At 34.6% G+C, this 22,160-nt stretch overlaps 1 protein-coding gene and 1 non-coding gene across 2 annotated transcripts; both read left to right on the forward strand.

Annotated features, from left to right (window-relative positions):
- Window positions 1-12,627: 12,627 nt before the first annotated feature.
- LOC121207976 (uncharacterized) lies at window positions 12,628-17,056 on the forward strand. Its single transcript, XM_041078517.1, has 6 exons — window positions 12,628-12,778; window positions 13,239-13,328; window positions 13,810-14,177; window positions 14,784-15,068; window positions 15,476-15,784; window positions 16,574-17,056. The coding sequence occupies exons 1-6, from the start codon at window positions 12,628-12,630 to the stop codon at window positions 17,054-17,056; spliced, it is 1,686 nt and encodes a 561-aa protein (XP_040934451.1).
- Window positions 17,057-20,806: 3,750 nt separating this feature from the next.
- LOC121208765 (small nucleolar RNA R71) lies at window positions 20,807-20,912 on the forward strand. Its single transcript, XR_005903890.1, has one exon. It is a non-coding gene; the product is annotated as a small nucleolar RNA R71 (small nucleolar RNA).
- The last annotated feature ends 1,248 nt before the right edge of the window (window positions 20,913-22,160 follow it).

A 22,160-nucleotide genomic window follows, 5' to 3' on the forward strand; every position in this document is an offset into this window, starting at 1 on the left:
ACTAGAGGAGGAATTGAAGGTAAGTTCTTGGTACTTTGCTTCTATTTTTCATGTTCATGGGTTCTTCTTGATTCTACCTTAACTCTTGAAGCATATTTGGTTTTTGGTTGTGTTGTGAGCATTTGGTCATGAATTAAATGAAGGAAATGGTTGTTGTTTCATGTGCTTTTGATGAAAAATGGAAGATAGGTGAAGTTGAGCCAAATAATGAGCATGCATATGCCTTAGATGCTAAGGGAAAAAAATCGGCTAACATGTTGTGCTTTAAAATGATGAAATGGATATTATACTTAAGTAAAATCATAGATATGTGATGATTGATTGTGATATACATGTTTAAATAACATGCATGCAAGTTAGGTGTGTGAAAGAGTGATTTGGTAATAAATCTACTTGGGACAGCAGCAGTAACATGACTTGTAAAATCACCATAAATTGTGGGAGATGATTTAGAAGCTGAGTAAATTATGTAATTAAATCTTAATGAGTCTAGTTCCAAATGAAATAAACGAGAACATATTTGAATTCTGTACAATGAGAAATTTGATTCGTAAAGAAGAGTGGTCAGATTAGTCAAACAGTGAAACATGTGAAACTTTGAGAAAAATCTGGTATTGATTGGCTAACCAAAAATTCTGAAAATTTTATGGATAGAAGATATATGAGTCTATTTTTAGGGAAATTAACGGAACTTGATTTTGAGTTTCGTAGCTCCAGTTATAATGATTTAGTGACTATTGCTCAGGAAGACAGCTTGCAGTGAAATTTTGATTATGTGTAAACATTGACAAAAATTATTTCTTATTTCTTATAAGCTTACTATGATCTGTAGGTGTGGTTGGCAAAATATTGTAAGGGGTTAATATGTAGTTCGTGTTTGAATAGTTAGATTAACGTGTTAGTAATCCAATTGTAGGCAGTTCGTGTGTGGATCTCGTCAACATATCGTCGCAAACAGGTGTGTAACTAACACCCTCTTATAGACTAGATCGGCAAAAGCGGCCTAAGACTTCAATGTATGATATATTTATGTATATGGTAATTAATGATAAACTGCAGGGTGCGTATTCCGTGCATTTCGATATTTTGGGCTTAATGGGCCAAAACGGAAATGGGCAACGGACCCAGTGGTAAAAATGGTAAGTTTCTGATCGTATGTAAATGACTTTTATGTATGAAACCTAAGAATAGTGAAATTACTGACACCCCTATGTATGCAAATTCCGTTTACCCCTAGGTTATTTTTTTTAGAAGCATGATGTTCTGTTTCTGTTACGTATGCATGACATTTATTTTTTACTGGGACATGGGTTATATTATGGAGGAGGCGTCCTGGTGGCTATGCCATAAATATCTGATCTGGTGGCTCTGCCACATATATCTGTTCTGGTGGCTCTGCCACGATTAATCTGTATCTGGTGACTCTGTCAATTTCTGTTCTGAGCCGTGCTGCAATTTGTGGTGTGTAGCGGGGGGGCGAGGTTACACGGTGTAGGTGGTAGGGGGTGTATACTTATTGGTTTTTCTGCATACATGTTATGTTTTTTTTTTATGGTCTATGGCTTTTTCTAATTCTTTCTGGTAGGGCAAACTTATTATGTTTCTTGGTTTGAGCTGATTTAGACTATGGTTGGGTTATTTACACATTGAGTTTTCCCAAACTCACCCCTTATTTTTCATCCACGTAGGTAAACCCAACCATAGTGGCTTGGAGCTGTGAGGGAATTCGGAGTGGCCACACGTTCTGCAATTCCTTTTTCTTTCGGTGAATCGGACATCTTTTCTTTTATTTTTATGATTTGGTTTTAAGTTGTTATAAGCCGCTTAATTATTTTGATGGTTTTGTTATGTTTTATTAGTAGGTATTATTATATTAACTGTTGGAACTGATAGCTTTAGGGCACGTTTTAAAAAAAACAGTAATTGATTTCAAAATAACACAACAACAAGCGAAGCTTCCGCAATGAAGATATTTTCCAAAATTAATCACTTTTCCTAAAAAGAACTTAATCAAATCGGTTTCCTAGAAATATACATGACGTTAAGGTGTGGCAATGGCGGTGTGCATGTCTAGGTTGGATCCGAAGGGAGCTTGGTACTTAAGCAGTCCGATGGACTCACCTCTCTTTTCGATTTCCTACCTGGTGCACAGCTTCCATTCACTTTAACCTATACTGAAATTATCTTTTAAAGCACTAAGTTTTTCTGGATCAACATATAAAATGTTTGAACGCTTCGATGTGGCATGTCGGATCCGGCCATAACGTCTGGGCCGGGTTTGGGGTGTTACACAACCTCTCCTTCCATGATAACAGTGGATTAGGATTGAAGTCCACTGCATCACCACATCAGAGTCCACTTCTCAGTCTGACAATCCTCACCCTTATCATCTTCGTTGAGAGAACCTATTGGAGTTGCCATTAGAGATCGTGAAACAATTTTCTTTGCAATTTTTTGGTTCTTTTATTCAATTAATATTTAAATTTTTTTTAAAATATGTTTGATAACATAATAAATTTCACTTAATTTAAAAATTCCAACAAAAAGTTATTAAAAATAACACTCAATTATTGATTTTATTTAAAAAAATTATATTCAAAATAAATTATCTATTCACTTTTGTTAAAATTTGAAATATTCAAATTATTACATTTATTTTTATTCAAAATGGTCTAAAAAAATAAAATATTGTCTTAATAAGATTAAGATATTAAATAAGTAGTTTTCAAAAAATAAAGCCGAGCTAATTCAATCAATGATAAAATCTCAATTGGCATCACTATTGTTGTCAATTCAGGAGGATGTGAGTTTAAGTGTGCTAAAACACATTTATCTTTCCATCTAAAAGTTGAAAAATGATTACAAATAGCTTTAAGCATTATATCAGCAAAATAAATATTTATTATTATCAATGACATAATTGTATTTAGCACTTAATTTTTACTAACATAAAAGATAGTTTTATAATATAATTCAACAATTATAAAATTCTGTATTAAAAATTATATACTTAAAATTTTAATTTATCAAACAAACACATTAATGTCTTAATTTTATATTAAAATCGTCTTGTGTCAAATACATAAATTATTAAGGGAATAACTTATATTTAGATTATCATAAAATTTATAGTTTTTAAGAACCAATAAAACAGTGACAGATCACCAACTATTAAATACATATAAAGATTATTATACAATCACTCATATCTAATAACTTTTCTAATTTAATTCAATTTTAATTAAATTATTTAAAAGAACTAAAATTTGTGAAAAAAAATAAACGAAAAACCCATAACTAAATTGAAATTCGGAAAGCAGAAATGAATAATTAAAAATTAAAAAATTAATAAAAAGATGAAAAAAAAACTAAACTAATAATTAAAAATTAAGACAATCTGAAATAAATAAATAAATAAAAACTATAAGACAAAGGTTGAAAATTGAAAAACCGTAAGTGTCATTGGCGGTGTTATCTTTGATAGTTATATTTATTAAAAATTCACTTTAAAATATTTAAATTAAAAAAAGAAGAAGATAAAATTGGCTGCCCTTTTCTTAAAAAAGCTGCCTTATAATAAACTTAAAAAATAGAAACCTTATAAAATAAATTAAAAATATTTAAGTAATTTAATTAAATTAGAAAATATATTAAATATAGAGTTTTTAAACTTCACAATAAGGTCAAGAGATTGACAATTGTTCTATAGGGATGTTGATATAATATTAAAAAAAAAGAGATACATTGACAATTTTTTAAGGTTACTTGTAGAATAAAAATTATACTCTAAGTGTACCAAATATAAACCTTAAATTTATTGATACCTAAAACTAAAATATTCCATATTTATTAAATATTTAATGTTTAAAGTTGTAATTAAACAGATTAATGTAACCAAGTGAATTAATAATCAAACACAAACTTAACTTATTGATTAGGGTTCTTTTTGTTTCCATAAGGGAAATTATTGCAGCCAACTAACACTAAAGAAACTTCAATTATCTAGAACTAATTTTTAAATTAAAAAATAAAAATTGAATCCAACTGTTGATAGTTACTCCGTATTTAATTCATACAACAACTTTTAACAACGGATTGGTATCTAATAATTTAATTTCGAACTTCTCAAACATTTGCAAACACACCAGTTTGTTGTCTATATTACTGAATTTTGTACGCAATTGTGACAATAAATACGAGAAAACTTAGGTCACTCCAAGTTGAACCACTTTGTTTGATAGTTGTGCAAGTTATTTCCAAATCTAGATTATTCTCTCTTAATCTTTGAACCTCTCATCTAGAATCATCCCATTTTATTTTCTATGGTTTTGGTTAGAATTTCATCTCTTTTTTTAATAAAAATTGTAACTGAATTATCTACCGGACAAAAAATTGGGTGTCGGGATTTATGTTAGGAGATGTTACCTTATGTTGCCCAAATCTAAGGATACTTCATATTGGTCACTTTCGGTTTTATTCACAGGTATAACAATTTCCATTCAATATTGACCCTCTTCTATTTGGTTTTGTAGCTATTACCTCTCTCATCATAATTAAGTCTCTTTTATCTCCCACTACATACCAGATTATATGTAAGAATTTGACTGAATTATTGTAAATTACTCATCAACTAGATTATAATTTTATTGTGAAATTATTAAAAATTTATTATTTTTATAAAGTAAAATTTTTATTTTAATGATGTTTTTATAATTTTATATAAAATTTAAAAAATTGTAGATTATAATTTTTAGTAAAGTGAAATCTAATCTGATTTAATTTAATCGAGATGGGAAATAATAAATGTTGCAGTTCTAGTATATCTATCAGTACAATCATTTCTTTAGAATGAAGTTATATTATATACGATAACGTGTAGAATGGGGAAGAATTGAAGAAGATTTAATCAAAGTTTTACAAGGATAATTTTCCATTAAATGTCAAAAAATAAAATATTTATGGGATTAGACCGTTTAAATGAAAGATGATGGGTATGATCTAATTTTTAAAAAATACTTCTAACTGGAAGTTTTTTCAGGTGATACGTAGAAAATTGCTTCCAGGTGGAAGCTCTTTCTACCATTTTTTAGCAAAAATACTTTCAGTAAGAAGCTCTTTTCTTCTAATTTTTTCAGCACCATTTTTTTAAAGGTTAGGGTTTTGTTTATTTAAAGTAGTTTTTAAGGTTTTTTTTGAGATTTTTAATTAATTGTTTTGTAATAATTTTTGACATGTTAGATAATAATAATTTAATTAAAAATTAAAAAAAAGCATCATATTTTTATGCCAATCGTATATTCAGATCCTGGAAAATTGAATTGGATTCATAATCAAAACTCCGTCTACTCTACACGAATGAAATATTAGTTATTAACTTTTTCGCCTTCTTAATATTAGAGTGGTGGTCGATTTTCTAGAAAAATATTTATTGACAGAAATGTGATTCTTATCATGATGGATTACAGAATTTGCCATTGATAATTTCGAAAAAAAAATGAATACTTTGTATTAGAAAAATATTTTAGTAAAATGTTAAGATAATTTAAATAAATAAATAAAATTGAGAGAGAGAAAAAAATTAGAGAATTTAATTGAGTTTTAAGAGGAATTTGAGAGAGAATTGATAATACGAGAGAGAGTTGAGATTGAATTGGAAAAAAAATTAAATTGGGAAAACAATGAAATGGGGGTTTATAGGATAAAATTTTTTATCGTTGGGGAGGGGCAACGGCTATTTAAATAGCCGTTGAAAGTAGGTGACTGTTGGAGGAAAAGAACTTCATGCTGGAAGCGCTTTTGCTGAAAAATAGCAGAAAGAGCTTCCAGCTGGAAGCACTTTTCTCCGTATCACCTGAAAAGCTTCTAGCTGAAAGTGTTTTTCAAAAATTGACCTATTCCTATCATTTTTCGTTAATCGGCCTAGTCCCGCAAATATTTTATTTTTTTTAACATTTACCAATAAATTAATCATTTTATAACTACTTTTCATATTTAATAGTGGATTTAAAAGCCTATTTATTCTTAATAACTATATATAGTAATAATAAATTTTAAAGTTACTATCAGTCCTACATTGGATCAAAGCTTATGCAAAAATTTTGATATTTATTCTTATTCTTTAATTTTCTACGTTCATTCTACGGTTCATATTTGGATTGTATGGTTGTTCTTTTCAATACTATTATCTCAAAGATTTGAATATTCAAATTTTTATTGAAAGAGTAAAATGCCTTACCACTGCACTTAACACTTATTGAATTGTTGGTGATGATTTTAATTACTAAATGATTATTTTTCTTTCATTTTTCTAATAGTAGATTTGTAGTGGAACATTTTTCTCATTATTGATTAATTATTATTTCTAGTTAATTTTATTTTTTTTGATATATAATATAATTTTTATATGGAGATGATTCAATTGATTTTTAATAAACTTAAAAGGTGAGGTTTTGTATTTGATGCATTTTTAGTATATAAGTTCATACAAAATTGTAGTGTTTGGTAATTTCTCATATTATGATTTTAATGGAATGCAATTGCTGGGAATGTTATTATCGAAAAAATTTCTTTATAATATTTGGTATATATGTGAAGGTATTGATTAAAATCTCAGAGAAATTATATTATCACGTTTGGTTCACTAAGTATTATCTTGAGAATGTAATGATAATTTATGAATTTACTCTTATTAAATAAAATATAATATTCATGTATTCAATATTATACAATAAACTTAATTCTTAACAAATATTTGGATTAAATATTTAATATTAAAATTTAACTGATAAATTTTAAAATTATCATTTTAATTTATATTTTAATTGAAAGCAAAATTATTTTGAATTTGTCTTGTATATATTTTCTAAATATAACAATACATATATAAATTCATGTATATATATAAAACTTGTTTTAGAATAAATTAAAGAGAGAACTTGAAATCACATTGTGCATGTTTTGGCTGGAAGCTTAATATTGGAATATAAAAATAGTTGATTCTAAGTATTGTTCTAAGCAAAACAACAAATAAATAAATCATAGTAATGCAAAACATTAGATGGCTAACAAAACATTTTGTGTTTGTTAATGTTGTGTTAACACCAACATATATATTTACAAATTTTCTAAATTCACATTCTAATTCTAGTGGAAATTCTCAATTATATATAACAAATCATAATTCAACAATAAATTATGTGAAAATGATATGATAAAATCAGCCTTAGTGTTAAACCTAAACTTTTTTTTTCCTTTTGTTCATAAAGATGCATAAAAGTTATTATGAAATTAAATTTTCAATCAATATACCAAAAACGAAAGAGAGAAAAACAATAGAAAATAAATAAAATATGTAACCATGTACTATATTGATGATTAAATATGTGTATCAAAAATTAAATTAGGAAAAAAAATTATTTTTGAAGAATTAATTGAAGTGATAGAGAGAATTAAGTAGCAGGAAAGAGGAATAAGGCAATAGCTTTTTCTTTTTACATTTATTAATATATTAATATCTTAAATCAAAATAAAATATGGTTAATTTTGTTTGGGTAATTTTTTTTAACTTTTCAATCTACATGAGAAAACACATTGCCATGTTCATGAGAAAGTAACTTCCAAAAGAAAGTTAGATTCTAAAGAAAATAAATAAAATTTGACATACTAAATATTAGAATCACTTTTCATTGAAATAAAATTCCAAGAAAGTAATCATTCTTCATCCTACCAAACACTACTTATCAATAAATCATATTAAGGCTTCATTGACCATTGAAGTTGAAAAGCATTTTTCAACCCTAAACTTGATTTCAAATCAAACAATTTGGTAAACAATGAGCATTTCAAACCAATCTTTAATTTTAAATAGGGATTTTAACCCATAACAAAAAATTTTTAACCTCAATGGTACACTAGCCCTAAGACATATCGTCAATAAATTAATGAACATTTTTAAAATCACAAAAAATAAATATAATTATTATATTTTTAATAGGCGACATCTTGTTATTTACTAACCGTATGTAGAAATTTACATAATTAGTACATAAATATAAAATCTTAAAAGATAAACATTATTTTATTCTCAATCTTGCTCTCCAATAATGCAATTTATCTATTTTACGAGAATAGAGTAAGGGCCAGTGCCTTACTACTGCTAATAGGGAGTAAATCTCATTTATGGCTTATCTAATTGCATATTGAGAACTTAATATAACATTCTTGGAACTAAAATGATTATGTTTACTACTCTCGTTGATGGGTTGATAATTTGTTTAAAGCACTATATCTTGAGTATTTATGTGTTTCTACCTTTTGATTTTTTTCAAAATGGGGAGTAATGTATGCTATAGTTGCTTCATTTATGAGGGAGTTATGCTTGTTGTGTTAGATTTGGTGTTCTAAGTGTAGTATTTTGTCAATGTACACTTATAATTACATTAATACTTTGTATAATATCCTCATATGGTTTTTCTTACAAAGAAAAATGGAAGCAAATGTTGTTCATTGGTTGTCTAACGTTTAAGCTAATATTAAATGGTATTACGTGGTCAGATAGTAATACAAAAAGACAACTTGTATTAATAGACAAACCTAAAAATGTCCTTAGTCCAATCAGAAAAAAACAAACCGATTGAAAGACTAATATGTTGTCTATTAAGTCCAATTATGGAGATACTTTATCTTAGGCATCAAAGCAGATGACTCTTGGAAGATAGATACATTGATGTGACTGGTTGGACTGATAGTACATCGAACAAGACCTATAACACCCTAAACCTGACCTAGATGTTACGATCGAATCCGGAAGTGTAACGAAGAAACATTAAAAATTCGACTTCCTTTTTATTTGAAATCTTCTTAAACCGTTGCTACTTTGTAACCCTAATTTGTTTGAAATGTACTGATATTCTTATTTAATTTAAAATCATTGTTCATTTACGTCTTTCAATTAAATCAAATATTTTACAGCAGAGTTTCTTAAAATTTTATATTTTGGTAAATAGAATTGTTCCTTGAAAATCATTATTTCAAAAAAAAATTATTGTTTTCATAAAAACTGTTTTATCAATCGTTTGATAGAAAACCAAAATAAAAATCTGAAACCAAAAATAGTCCCAAAAGTCCAAAGAGTCCAAATTACACAAAACTCCCAAAAACAAAATCTAAGTAAGCCAAATTAAAGTAAAAATAGTTTTACGGCATCGTGGACACAACCGAGCTTCCGTCGCACTGACCCGCCTAAGTCTGAAGGTTACCTGAAATTATCAGACAATCAGAGAATGAGTTTTATAACTCAATGTGCAACTCACAGAAATAGAATCTCAAATTCAATTACATGGCAAATCAGTTATTAGAATTAGAATCAGATCAGATTAATAGAGAAACAAATATATATTTATTATCCTACCCCCATCCTCACACACTAGCTCCGACCATCCCAACAAACCACGTGGGGTATAAAACATCCACCTAACCCTACACACCTCTTAATGTCCATATGACACTTTCAGAATAATTGCAACTATGCTACTAGTATAATGGCGAGGTATCGCCTCACACAAAACACTTCCTCTACATAATACATATCCTACCCATAGCCAGATATAAATAGAATATCGGATATACAGAATAACATATACCAAAATATATATAACATGCATACTCGTAACAGATATTAAACATGCATATACATAGCAAATCATACATTTCGTAGTACATTTGTAACGCCCTAAATGTTTTGTCTCTGTTTCTGTAAATTCTAACATAAATATATGCCTGCTTTAGTGGTTAAGTGTTCTGGGTGTGTTGAGAGGTCTTGGGTACAAGTCCCAGATTGGTTAATTTTGTGATTTTTGGAAACAAGTCTTATCTTGTTCAGTGGGCTTATATTAAATTATCTATAAATTCACATCAAAATGAGCCTGCTGGTTCAAGTGGTAAGGGGGTTGTTGTGTTGAATGTTCTATGCTCAAATCCCTATGTAAGCGTGGGTATTATTTTTGCTCGGTTATCTGATAGAGTTTCGGTGGAGCCGAAATTCTGAGGTGTTTGTGAGTTAGTGGGTTAGTGGGAGGAAAATTAGTGAGGTTATCAGTTGTCGGTTCTGTCCAGCTTGATTCTTTTTCCCAAAATTTTTGTTCCTGACGTTTTCTCTCTTCCCCTATCTCTCACTTCTATTTTTTTTATTTGTTTTTCTTTGGATTTCTGTTGTTCTCTTGTTCGACTGATTGTTACTACAATTTTTGGAATCGATACCGATTTGGTAAGTAGTTGGGCGATTGTTAACGTTTGGGTTTTCTTTGAATTGTGGACAACCTTAATGATAGCCGATAAGTGGTAGTAATCGACGAATTCTATGGTGTAGGAGAAGATTGTGAGGCAGGAAATCACTTTTTGACGGCTTGATTCGAGCCAATGGTCATTTTTTTAAGTAGTAAATTGGTTTTGCATAATTGGATGAATCGTGTTAGGCTCATTTTTTGTTAATAAAAGGTGTTGGACATCCTATTTTAGGTACTGGTGGTCTCGGGAGTGGTTTCGAGGTAAAAACGTGTCAAGTGTGTACTCGAAAGGCAGAAAAATGAGTTTCAACAGAAGCCGAAAAACCCCACTGTCAATGTCACACGAGCGTGTGGTAGCCCGTGTGGTAGGTCGTGTGTGAGACACGGCCGTGTGGTCGACGAAAGCATGGTCGTGTGCAAGACACGAGCATATGATGGCTGGAGTGTGGCCTTATGGGCCACACAGGCTAGGCCAAGTTAGGCGTGAGGGCCCATATGGGCATGTCACACTTGCGTGTGAATTTTGGGCTAGGCCATGTAGACCACACGGGCAAGGCCAACCTGGGCGTGTGGGCTACACAAGTGTGTGGGCCCTTAATTTTGAAATTTTCCCTAGGGTCGCACGGGTCGCTTCGATCAACTATGGGTCTACTGCAGGGTCGATAATGGCTATTCAAACCCTATTTTGAATGATATGATTTTCTAATAGACTGATCTGAGTAGAATACTAAATGTATACTTGACTGTATTGTTATATGTATATCTGTTATTTGTATAAAAGCATGATGAGCAAGTTTAATCTAATAAAATTGTATCTGATTTTCTATATCTGATTTAGGGTGGGATTTGTATATGAGGAGGAAGTATTCTGTTCGGTGTTAATTGCTTATCTTCTAGCAGCTGGGCTGCATATATTCTGATATGTGTCTTAATGGCATAATATGGTGTGTAGGGATGGGTGGGTGTTTTAAACCCCACATGGTGTGATGGGATGGTCCGAGATAGTATGTAGAAGATGGGGGTAGGATTTATGCATATCTGCTTCTATAATTTAAATCTAGATCTAATTCTAAATTTGAAATTGTATCTATTTCTGACTGTGTATATAATTCTGTATGCTTGTATGCTTAATTCTGATGGGTTACACACTTAGTTCTCGTAAACTTACATATGTTGTTTGTTTTGTCAGGTAATCTTCAGACTTAGGCGGATCGATGCGGCTGAGACTCAGCGGCGGCCACTCGACCGTCAAGTGTTTAAACTTAGTAATTCATGGTTTATTTATATTATTGGTAATCATTTTGAGAGTTTGTAATTTTTGGGACTCTCTGGACATTTGGTTTTAAATGGTTGTTTTTGGTTTGCTGATTGCTGAATGCCTGGTTGCAATGTTTTACAAAAATGACGATTTTAAGCAAAAAGAGGTTTCCTAAAAATTTGAATCGGATTTCTAAATACATCAGTTTTGTTAGACTTCAGCTGAAAAAATAGGTTTTGGCAAATAAACTAATTAGTTAACATTTTCGAAATGGATATAAAGTATATGAGTTAAGTACGGAAATGATTTCACGCAACTAAACCCATTCCTTGTGATACCTCCAGATTTGATCGTAACGTCTAGACCAGGTTTGGGGTGTTACATTTAGTGGTATCAAAACCAGGTTGCAAAACTAGGTTGTAAATTTTGGGCTCCAAAATTGTGTTTAAAAAGGAATTGATTTTTAAATAATTTGAATAATTTGAGAAAGTATGTGGTACACCAAGCCTCCGGTGCCGATCTTGTAAGTATTTTTGAAACTTAGTTAGAACTGCTCTTAAACACTGTAGATAATACTTTCTGAAACTGTACTAAGTTACCTAGAGACTGGAACCTCTGAAAATAATTCTGAACTTCTGATCATTTATGCATAAAACATCTATTAATAAATATTAGAATTGATGCATAAAATTTTATAATGTAGATTAAAACTTGAAACTTATGATAAGCATTCATGGAACTTGCAGACATGGTATTTGTGGTCGTGGTAGAGGCCGTAGGGTTTTTTTAAAGTAGTTTTTAGGGTGTTTTTTGAGATTTTTAATTAATTGCTTTGTAATAATTTTTTGACATGTTAAATAATAATAATTTAATTAAAAATTAAAAAAAAACGTCATATTTTTACGCCAATCGTATATTCGAATCCTAAAAAATTGAATTGGATTCATAATCCTGGAAAATTGAATTTTATAATGTATATTAAAACTCAAAATTTACGATGAGCGCTCATGGAACTCGCGGGCATGGTATTTGTGGTCGTGGTAGAGGTCGTAGGGGGCTCGAACTAAGTCTTCTACTCTGGGTAGTATGCTAAACTTAGATACAAGTGAGATACCAGTCTCGCCTGCTACTGAGACTGGGTCTCAAAGTCGCTCGGTTGGGGACAAAGCACTATCCCAAGCTATGCTAAGGATTTTGGAGAGGGTCGCTGACCTTATTCTGGAGCTGGGGGCTGAGGGTCTATAACTGAACGACTCCGGTCCAATGGTGCTAAATTGTTTAGGGGTGCCATTGGAGTTTCCCCTAATGTGCCTGAGTATTGGTTGGAGGCCACCGAGAGGATCATGAACGATTTACATTGTACTCTCGAGCAGAAATTTAAGGGTGCAGTCTCTTTGCTTCACGACGAGGCATATCAGTGGTGGTTAACGGTTGAGGAGGGTACTCAGCCTGATCGTCTAAATTGAGATTTCTTTAAGACCACCTTTTAAAGTAAGTACGTGGGGGCGAGCTATGTGGATGCTCGTAGGCGTGAGTTCATGAATCTTACTCAAGGTGATAGACCTGTGGCCGAGTATGAGGCCGAGTTTCTGAGGCTGAGCCGCTACGCTCGAGGCATGGTGGTGTCTGAATATGAAAGGTGCGTCTGCTTTGAGGACAGTTTGAGGGATAACTTGAGGGTTTTGATTACTCTACAGAGGGAGCTGGATTCGTAGTTCTGGTTGAGAAGGCGAAGATCGCCGATGATGTTAAGCACGTGGAGTACCAGAATAGGGATCGAGAGAGGGGTAAGAATAAGAGGGATTTGGAGTCCTCTAGTTTTTTTTAGACGCCTAAGAAAAAGGCCAGATTTGATGGGTCAGTTAGAGTAGGGGCTCTTGTTGCTTCTATTGGGATTCAGCTATGCGGTGATTGAGGTAGGCGCCATTCGGGCGAGTGTTGAAGGAAGATAGGGGCTTGTCTGAGGTGTGGGTCATTGGAGCATCGTATTCAAGAGTTTTCCACATAGGGTTGATCAGATGCAAGCTTCGGGACTAGGTTTTGCACAGCCTTAGAGGGCAGTTTAGCAGCCACCTAGGGGCCGTAAACAGACTAGGGGTGGTAATGGCATGGGTCTTGGACAGAGAGCATCGGGTAGAGGTGTTGGTCAGACTGAGGCGAGGCAGCCTGCATTGGTTTATGCTGCATGACACTGAGAGGATAGAGATGCTCTTGATGTCATCACTGGTATGTTCCTTATATTTGATGTGCCTTATACTACTTTGATAGACATAGGTTCTACTTACTCCTATGTAGCTAGCACTATATCTAAAAACTTGAGGATTCCTATTGAGAGTACTTCTAGTAAGATTATTATACTAAGTCCATTGAGACAGTCTACTCGGGTTATTAAACTCTATAGAAATGTTCCCTTAGTGGTACAAGGGAGTGTTTTTCTGGCAAATCTGATGGAGCTTTCGTTTGAGGAGTTTGATTTAATACTGGGTATGGACTGGTTGGTTGAGTGTCGAGCCAGTTTGGACTGCGTATCTAAGAGGGTCATTCTAAGGATCAAGGATGATATGGAGGTGGTTGTGATTGGTGAGTATAGAGACTATTTGTCCAATGCGATCTTCGTTTTTGCGGCTGAAGAACTGGTTTGAAAAGGGTGTGAGGCGTACTTGGCTTACGTCAGTGTTTCTAATCTTGGAGACTCTTCTGTTGGGGATATTAGAAAAATGAGAGATTTTTCAAATGTCTTTCCTGAGGAGTCACCGAGTTTGCCTCTGAATCAGGAAGTTGAGTTTAGAATTGAGCTTCTATAGGGTACAGCTTGGCTGTCTATCGCTCCATATCGAATGGCACCGAAGGAGCTTATAGAGCTTAAGGCTTAACTGTTAGAACTTCTAGATCGTGGTTTCATCCATCCTAGTGTGTCTTCGTGAGGAGCACCAGTCCTGTTTGTTAATAAGAAGGATGGGACCATGAGGATGTACTTCGATTATCAGCAATTCAATAAGTTGACCGTGAAGAATAAGTATCCACTTCTGAGGATTGATGACTTGTTTGATCAGTTCTGAGGGGCTTCAGTGTTATCTAAGATAGACCTTCGTTCTGGGTATCATCAGTTGAGGATTAAGGAAGCTGATGTTCATAAGACTTCATTTAGGACTCGTTATGAACATTACGAGTTCTTAGTTATGCCTTTTGGTCTGACGAATATTCCCGCTACATTTATGGGTCTGATGAACTGAGTCTTTCAGCTGTATCTGGATAAGTTCATCATGGTCATCATTGATGACATTCTGGTGTACTCTAAGAGAGAGGATGAACATGATGAGCGTTTTAGAGTAGTACTTCAGATTCTACGTGAGAAACAACTTTACGCTAAGTTGAGCAAGTGTGAGGTCTGGTTGTGTAAAGTGACCTTTCTAGGGCATGTGGTTTTTACTGAGGTGATCCGTGTTGATCCAAGGAAGATTAAGGTTGTACTTGATTGGAAACAGCCTAAGAACGTATCTGAGAGCACAGCTTTCTGGGTTTGGCAGGTTATTATCGACAGTTTGTCGAGGGGTTCTCTCTGATCGCAGCTCTGTTGACTAAACTTCTGCGCAAGGGAGTTCCTTTTGCTTGGACTGATATGCAACAATCGAGCTTTGAGAAGCTTAAATTTGTTCTGACTCAAGCTTCTATTTTGATGCAGCTTGAATCTGGTAAGGAGTTTGTGGGTTACAGTGATGCGTCACATGTTGATTTGGGTTGTGTTCTAATGCAGGATGGAAAAGTTGTAGCTTATGTGTCTCGTCAGCTTAAGACATATGCGGGAAATTATTTGACGCATGATCTTGAGTTGGCTGCGGTGGTTTTTGCATTGAAGATCTGAAAGCACTATCTGTATGGTGAGAGGTGTATTATTTACGCTGATCACAAGAGCCTCAAGTACCTTCTTACTCAGAAGGAGTTGAATCTTAAAGAGCACCGATGGATTGAATTGCTCAAGGATTATGGCTACACGATAGAGTGTCATCCTAGTAAGGCCAATGTGGTGGCTGATGCTCTAAGTTGTAAAGTAATGACTGATCTGAGGGCGATGTTCGCTCGCCTTAGTCTATTTGATGATGGGAATATGTTAGCCGAGTTGCTAGTTAAGCCAACTTGGATTAACCAGATTCGAGATAAACAGTTAGGGGATGAATATCTGCGATTGTGGTTTCATCTTCTTGAGAGTGGTAGTACTTTGAACTTTGGGCTGAATAACGATGGAGTTCTGAGTTTTCAAAGTCAGATCTATATGTCGAATGATTCCGATTTGAGGTAGTCAATTCTAAGGGAGGCGCATAGTAGCCCATATACTATATATCTCGGTGGTAATAAGATGTACCAGGATCTTCATGAGTTGTACTAGTGGTCGGGTTTGAAACATGAGGTTACAAATTTTGTTGCTCGAAGTCTGATGTGCGAGCAAGTTAAGGCTGAGCACCAGTTGCCTTCTGGTTTGTTACAACCAGTTAAGATTCCCTTATGGAAATAGGAACAAGTGACGATGGACTTCGTTAGTGGGTTGCCCTTGACACCAACTAAGAAAGATTCTGTTTAGGTCATTGTGGATCGATTGACCAAGTTTGCTAACTTTATTTCGGTTCGGACAAACTATTCTCTACAGAAGTTAGTGAAGCTCTACATTTCTCAGATTGTAAGACTACAAGGGGTTCTGATTTTGATTTTTTCTAACAAAGATCCTTGTTTTACTTCTCGGTTCTAGAAGAAATTACATGAGGCTCTAGGTTCAAGATTGGACTTCAGTACTGCATTACATCCTTAGTCCGATGGTCAATCTGAGAGGGTAATTCAGATACTGGAGGATGTGCTTCGAATTTACGTGATAGATTTCCGAGGGATTTGGGAGGATTATCTGCTGTTAGCTGAGTTCGCCTAAAATAACAATTTCCAGGCTACCATTCAGATGACATCTTACGACGCTTTGTATGGTCATAAGTGTCGTATTTCGCTATGTTCGACTGAGTTGGGTGAGTGTCAGGTTTTGGGTCATTAGTTGCTTTCTGAGACCGAAGACAAGGTTAGATTGATTCGAGATCGTCCAAAGGCAGCTTCTGATAGGCAGAAGTCTTATATCAATCTGAAGATGAGAGATATTGAGTACGCTATGGGGGACTTAGTGTTTCTTAAGGTTTCTCTATGGATGAAAGTTCTGATATTCGGTCGTAAGGGCAAGTTGAGCCCTATGTTCATTAGGTCGTATAGGATTCTGAAGTGTGTGGAACTGGTTGCATATCAGTTGAAGCTACCTTCAGAGTTGGACAGTATTCACGATGTGTTTCACGTCTCAATGTTGAGGCGGTATTGGACTGATCCATCTTATGTTGTCTCGGTTGAGGAGATTGAGGTTAGACCAGACTTGACTTTTGAGGAGGAATCGGTTCAGATTCAGTTTCATGATATTAAGGTGTTGAGAAAGAAGTCCATTCCCTTAGTGAAGGTTCTATGGCAGAATCATGGTACTAAGGAGGCCACATAGGAACCTAAGGACTTGATGCGTTAGTTGTAACACCCCTTACCCATACCCGAGACCGGGATTAGGTATGAGGTGTTACCACTCATAAACAAGATCATTCCAAAAAAAATGAGTTATAAAATTTCGTTGCCAAATTAAAACCAATCAAACAAAATCATATTATCCCTATTATGGACCTACGGGGTCCAAATCATACGTTATTAGGGGTCCGGGACTAAACTGGGGACGCCAGTGTGAAGGAAAAGCACACACCCGTATGCTTGGGGACACGCCCGTGTGCTTGGGGACACGCCCGTGCCCCTCTTCCGTGTTGAATTATTGGATTTATTTTCCATTTCGAACCTACAGGGGATTTCACATGGCCAAGCACACGCCCGTGTCCCTAGCTCGTGTCCCTTACACGACCTAGAAACGCCCGTGTCATCGCCCATGTCCAAAAACTCGAACATTCTATTTATGATGTTATCATTCATTCTAGGCACTTGGCCAACGCACACGCCCGTTTGCTAGGCCGTGTCCTCCACACGATTGAAATACACGGCCGTGTGTCTCTCTATGTGTTTACTACCATGCAAACTGACCTAAAATTTTAGGTGCAGGGGACACACGGCCAGGCAACACGCCCATGGGGGCTGACCGTGTGTCACACACGGCCTAGGCACATGCCTGTGTGTCTACCCGTGTAGACCTTTTTAGGGCTATTTTCCAAGCCTTTGGTCACCCTCTAACAACCATACATACTTATAGACTTCAATGGTATTTAACATGGCCTAATTATACCCTTAAACAACCTTGGCACAACTCATTGCATGTTAAACTCATATCATCGGTTTAGTACATGCTAAATTATCCTTTTTGTATTAGGAATTAACATAGCACATTTTATACTTTACACTTAGGCCATATTATAACCATATACCTACTCTCAAGTTATTAGGTCCCATTTCATGCATCCATCCATGATAAACCTCATTATCATACCTCATGAAACATTTAAACATAAACATGCATCATTAGTAAGTTTACAACCTACATCAATATGAGCCATATCTCATGGTCATATACCAAAGAATATGTATACCATTTAAGCCCTTACATTGGCTAGCCAAATGAAACATATAGCAAAATAACCAAAAACCCTATACATGCCATTAAACAAAATAAAAGTATCTATATACCAAAGCGGAACAAGTCGATTGTATGTTCATTCTCCAACCGTCTCCTAATCTTTACGAGTCCATGAGCTCTATAAGACAGGGAAAAGAGAAGGGGGTAAGCATTTATATGCTTAGTAAGTACAGATAATTGGAAAGTAAACTTACCGGTTAATTAGCATACAACCATATAAGGCAATGATTCCAACAAGCATGAAATAGTTTCCCTATCACATGCACTTAATCATCAAGTTAATCATCAAAGAGAAGGGGGTAAGCATTTATACGCCCGTGTTCGTTTGACAGTGTCGTCCACGGGTGCTCGACATGGGCGTGTTGCACACCCGTGTTGTTTTGGAAGGTTCACCCACGAGTATGTCGCACGGTCATGGTGATTTATCATAGGCCGTGTTGGGGAAATTTTTCCCTGTTTCCACATAGCCTAAGGCACGCCCGTGTCCTAGGCCGTGTCTGTGTGGGAAACCTGTATTCAAGAGCTTTGTTAGTAAGTTAAGTGTTTAAACACTAAAATTTAAAGAAGTTAATACAGTTAGTGCTCGGGTTGCCTCCCGAGAAGCGCTTATTTATAGTCTAAACTCGACTTACCTCTCCATTGAATGGTCATGGTGGTTCGAGGAGTCTATACTCCTTATTCCTGCTGTGAATCTCATCAAAATAAGGTTTTAGACGGGTGTTGTTTACCTTAAAAGTGTCGAACTTAGGATGATTTACCTCGAATGTACCAAATGGGAAAATGTGAAGTACCGTAAGAGGGTTTTATTTATTCGGTTTGGTAGTGACAATGTGAGGATCTGCGACATCTAATAAAACTTTATCTCCAACCTTAAGTTGATTTAGAAAGGTATTGAGCTCATCTTGGCGTAGTTTTGGTTTATTGTGTGTTCTTGGTTTTTGTGTCCGCCATTCATCTAGCTCCTCGATTTTTAGCCTTCGTTCTTCATGAATAGGTCCTTTACTATTGCTTGAGAATGGCTCATGTACTTCCTTCAGACTTATTTCTTGCAAAGTAGGTTGCACCATATTGTCAGTTTTAGTAAAATGGTTTAGACGATTACCTTCAATTTTTGATGTGTTGCCAAAATTGCAAGCTTGAAGGGTGATTGTTTCGTCTCCCACACGAAGTGTGAGTTCACCTGTGCCAACATCAATAATTGTTCTAGGAGTCACTAAAAAGGGCCTTCCTAAAATCAAAGGAGTGTTGTTAGCCTCTTCTATGTCTAGAACAACGGAGTCAACGAGAAATATAAATTTATCGATTTTAACTAGCACATATTCAATAATACCCCTAAGAAATCCTATAGTTTTATCTGCTAATTGAATGCTCATCCTAGTCTGTTTGGGTTTCCCAAGACCCAGTTGTTTAAACATTTTGTAAGGCATTACGTTAATACTAGCCCTTAAATCAGCTAATGCATTATTAACATCTAAACTACCAATTGAGCAAGGAAATGTAAAACTCCCTGGATCTTTTAATTTGTTGGGTAGCTTATTCTGCAAAATAGCTGAGCAAACTGCGTTTAGCTCCACATGCGACGCCTCGTCCAACTTCCGTTTATTTGCTAAAAGCTCCTTTAAAAATTTCATTGCGTTTGACATTTTTGATAGAGCTTTAATAAACGGTAAGTTAATATGTAATTTTTTTAAGAGTTTAAGGAATTTACCAAATTGTTCATCTGAGCGGTCTTTCCTTGTCGCATTAGGGTACGACACACGAGGTGTATATTCGACATTCACTGATTTGTTTTTATTATGACCTACCTCACCTTGACCTTTTCTCACCACAGTTTCTTGCCTTGGTTCTGGCTCAGGCTGAACGAATTCTTGTTCATCTTGAACATTGATTGCGTTGAGCTGTTCCCTTGAGTTGGGTTCAGTATTACTTGGCAAGATACCTTGTGGTCGTTCGGAGATTAGTTTGGACAGCTGGCCTATCTGAGTTTCGAGCCTTTAGATCGACATTTGTTGATTTTTTAGTGCTGTCTCGATGTTCTGGAAACGAGTTTCTGACACCGAGATAAATTTAGATAGCATCTCTTCAAGGTTCAGTTTCTTTTCCTGTTGATAGGGTGGTTGTTGAAAACCCAGAAGATTCTGTGGCCTTTGATTCCCTTGACCACCCCAGGAGAAATTTGGGTGGTTCCTCCAACCTGCATTATAAGTATTGCTATAAGGATTGTTTTGAGATTGAGGATTATTACCCATGTAATTTAATTGTTCGTTCTCCATGCTGTGGCCATAGGATTGATATTCTGAATTGCTTGATCCACCTCCACTGACTTCACAGTGCATTACTGGATGAACCTGTGAAGAACCAAGTAAACCATCAATCTTTTTATTTAGAAGTTCTACTTGGTTTGACAGCATAGAAACTGAATCGACGTTATAGATGCCTGCTGTTTTAGTTGGTTTAGTCCTTATGACTTGCCACTGATAGTTATTCAGTGACATCTCTTCAATAAATTCGTAAGCCTCTTAAGGTGTTTTATTATTGATTGTTCCCCCGGCTGCTGCATCAATCATCTATCTTGTCGAGGGATTCACACCATTGTAGAATGTTTGAACTTGCAACCATAGAGGTAATCCATGGTGAGGATACCTACATAGTAGGTCCTTGTATCTTTCCCATGCATCGTAAAGATTTTCTAAGTCCATCTGCACAAATGAAGAGATATCATTACGTAATTTGGCCGTTTTAGCCGGTGAAAAATATTTTAATAAAATTTTTTTGGTCATTTGTTCTCAAGTAGTAATTGACCCTCGTGGTAACGAGTTCAACCACTATTCATCTTTGTTCCTCAATGAAAAAGGGAATAACCGAAGACGAATGGCATCGTCAGAAACGCCATTAATTTTAAATTTATCGTAGAATTCCAGGAAATTCGCCAAGTGAGTGTTTGGATCCTCATCCTGCAAACCATCAAATTGAACAAATTGCTGTATCATTTGAATAGTGTTAGGTTTTAGTTCAAAATTATTTGCAGCAATAGCAGGCCTAACTATACTTGACTCAGTTCCTGTTAAAGTAGGTTTAGCATAATCATACATAGTACGAGGAGTAAGATTCTGATTTGCTAGTTTAGCGGGAATCGCAGGAGGTAGCTGATTGTCTTGATTTTCAGCCATCTCCATGGCCGTAGTTGAGATATTGTCCTCTTGGTCGTTCTCTATGTATCTTAGGCTTCGCCTTATTTCTCTTCGGTTTCTGAGAGCTGTGCAATCGATTTCTTCATAAAAAAATAGTGGTCCTGATGGGTTTCTTTTAGTCATAAACTATAAAAACCTGCCAAGAGAAAGAAAAAGTAAATTAATAAATAATAATAATAATAAAATAAAATTAACTTGCAAGAAAAATAAATGGCTAAAGTAATAAAAATTGACTATTCCTAATATCTTAGTTCCCCGGCAACGGCGCCAAAAACTTGATCGCGATTTTTGTGTGACAGGTTTTAAATATTTATATTGAATCATTCTTGAAACTAACTATTATCACGATGTAGGCAAGTGTACCTATCGAACAGTAGTATAGTTTTAGCAAGACTAGATTATCGAACCCAAAGGAACTAAAAGTACTAGTAATGACTGTCTTTTTATTATTTAGCCTAAGAATAAGGGAGTTTGTTTTAACTAACTAATTAACTAAACTAAGAATTCACAGAAAATAGATTTGGGGATTACTTTTGGAAAACGATTGAATTAAGGAAATACCTAAGGAAAAATCCACCTAGACTTCACTTGTTATTCTGACTCCACATCGGACGATTTATTCATTTAACTTGTTCTGTAGAGATCCCTAAGTTATGTTATTATCCCTATTCAAGACTAATAACGTCTAATCCCTAGATTGAATAATTGAGATTTTTCTCTAATTAACACCCTAGGGTTGCATTACTCGATCTATGGGTCCCCATATTAGGTTTCACCCTAATTCGGCA

This window comes from Gossypium hirsutum, chromosome A10 (assembly GCF_007990345.1).
Source record: "Gossypium hirsutum isolate 1008001.06 chromosome A10, Gossypium_hirsutum_v2.1, whole genome shotgun sequence".
NCBI classification, from domain to species: domain Eukaryota; kingdom Viridiplantae; phylum Streptophyta; class Magnoliopsida; order Malvales; family Malvaceae; genus Gossypium; species Gossypium hirsutum.

What these genes read in the sequence shown, in the direction of transcription:
- LOC121207976 (XM_041078517.1), top strand. Translation starts at nt 12,628, where the DNA reads ATGCTAAACTTAGATACAAGTGAGATACCAGTCTCGCCTGCTACTGAG. An exon ending in GAATAGGGATCGAGAGAGGG is followed by an intron (nt 13,329 to 13,809) that starts GTAAGAATAAGA and finishes CTACTTTGATAG; the next exon opens with ACATAGGTTCTACTTACTCC. An exon ending in TTGGGCTGAATAACGATGGA is followed by an intron (nt 15,785 to 16,573) that starts GTTCTGAGTTTT and finishes TTGGGTCATTAG; the next exon opens with TTGCTTTCTGAGACCGAAGA.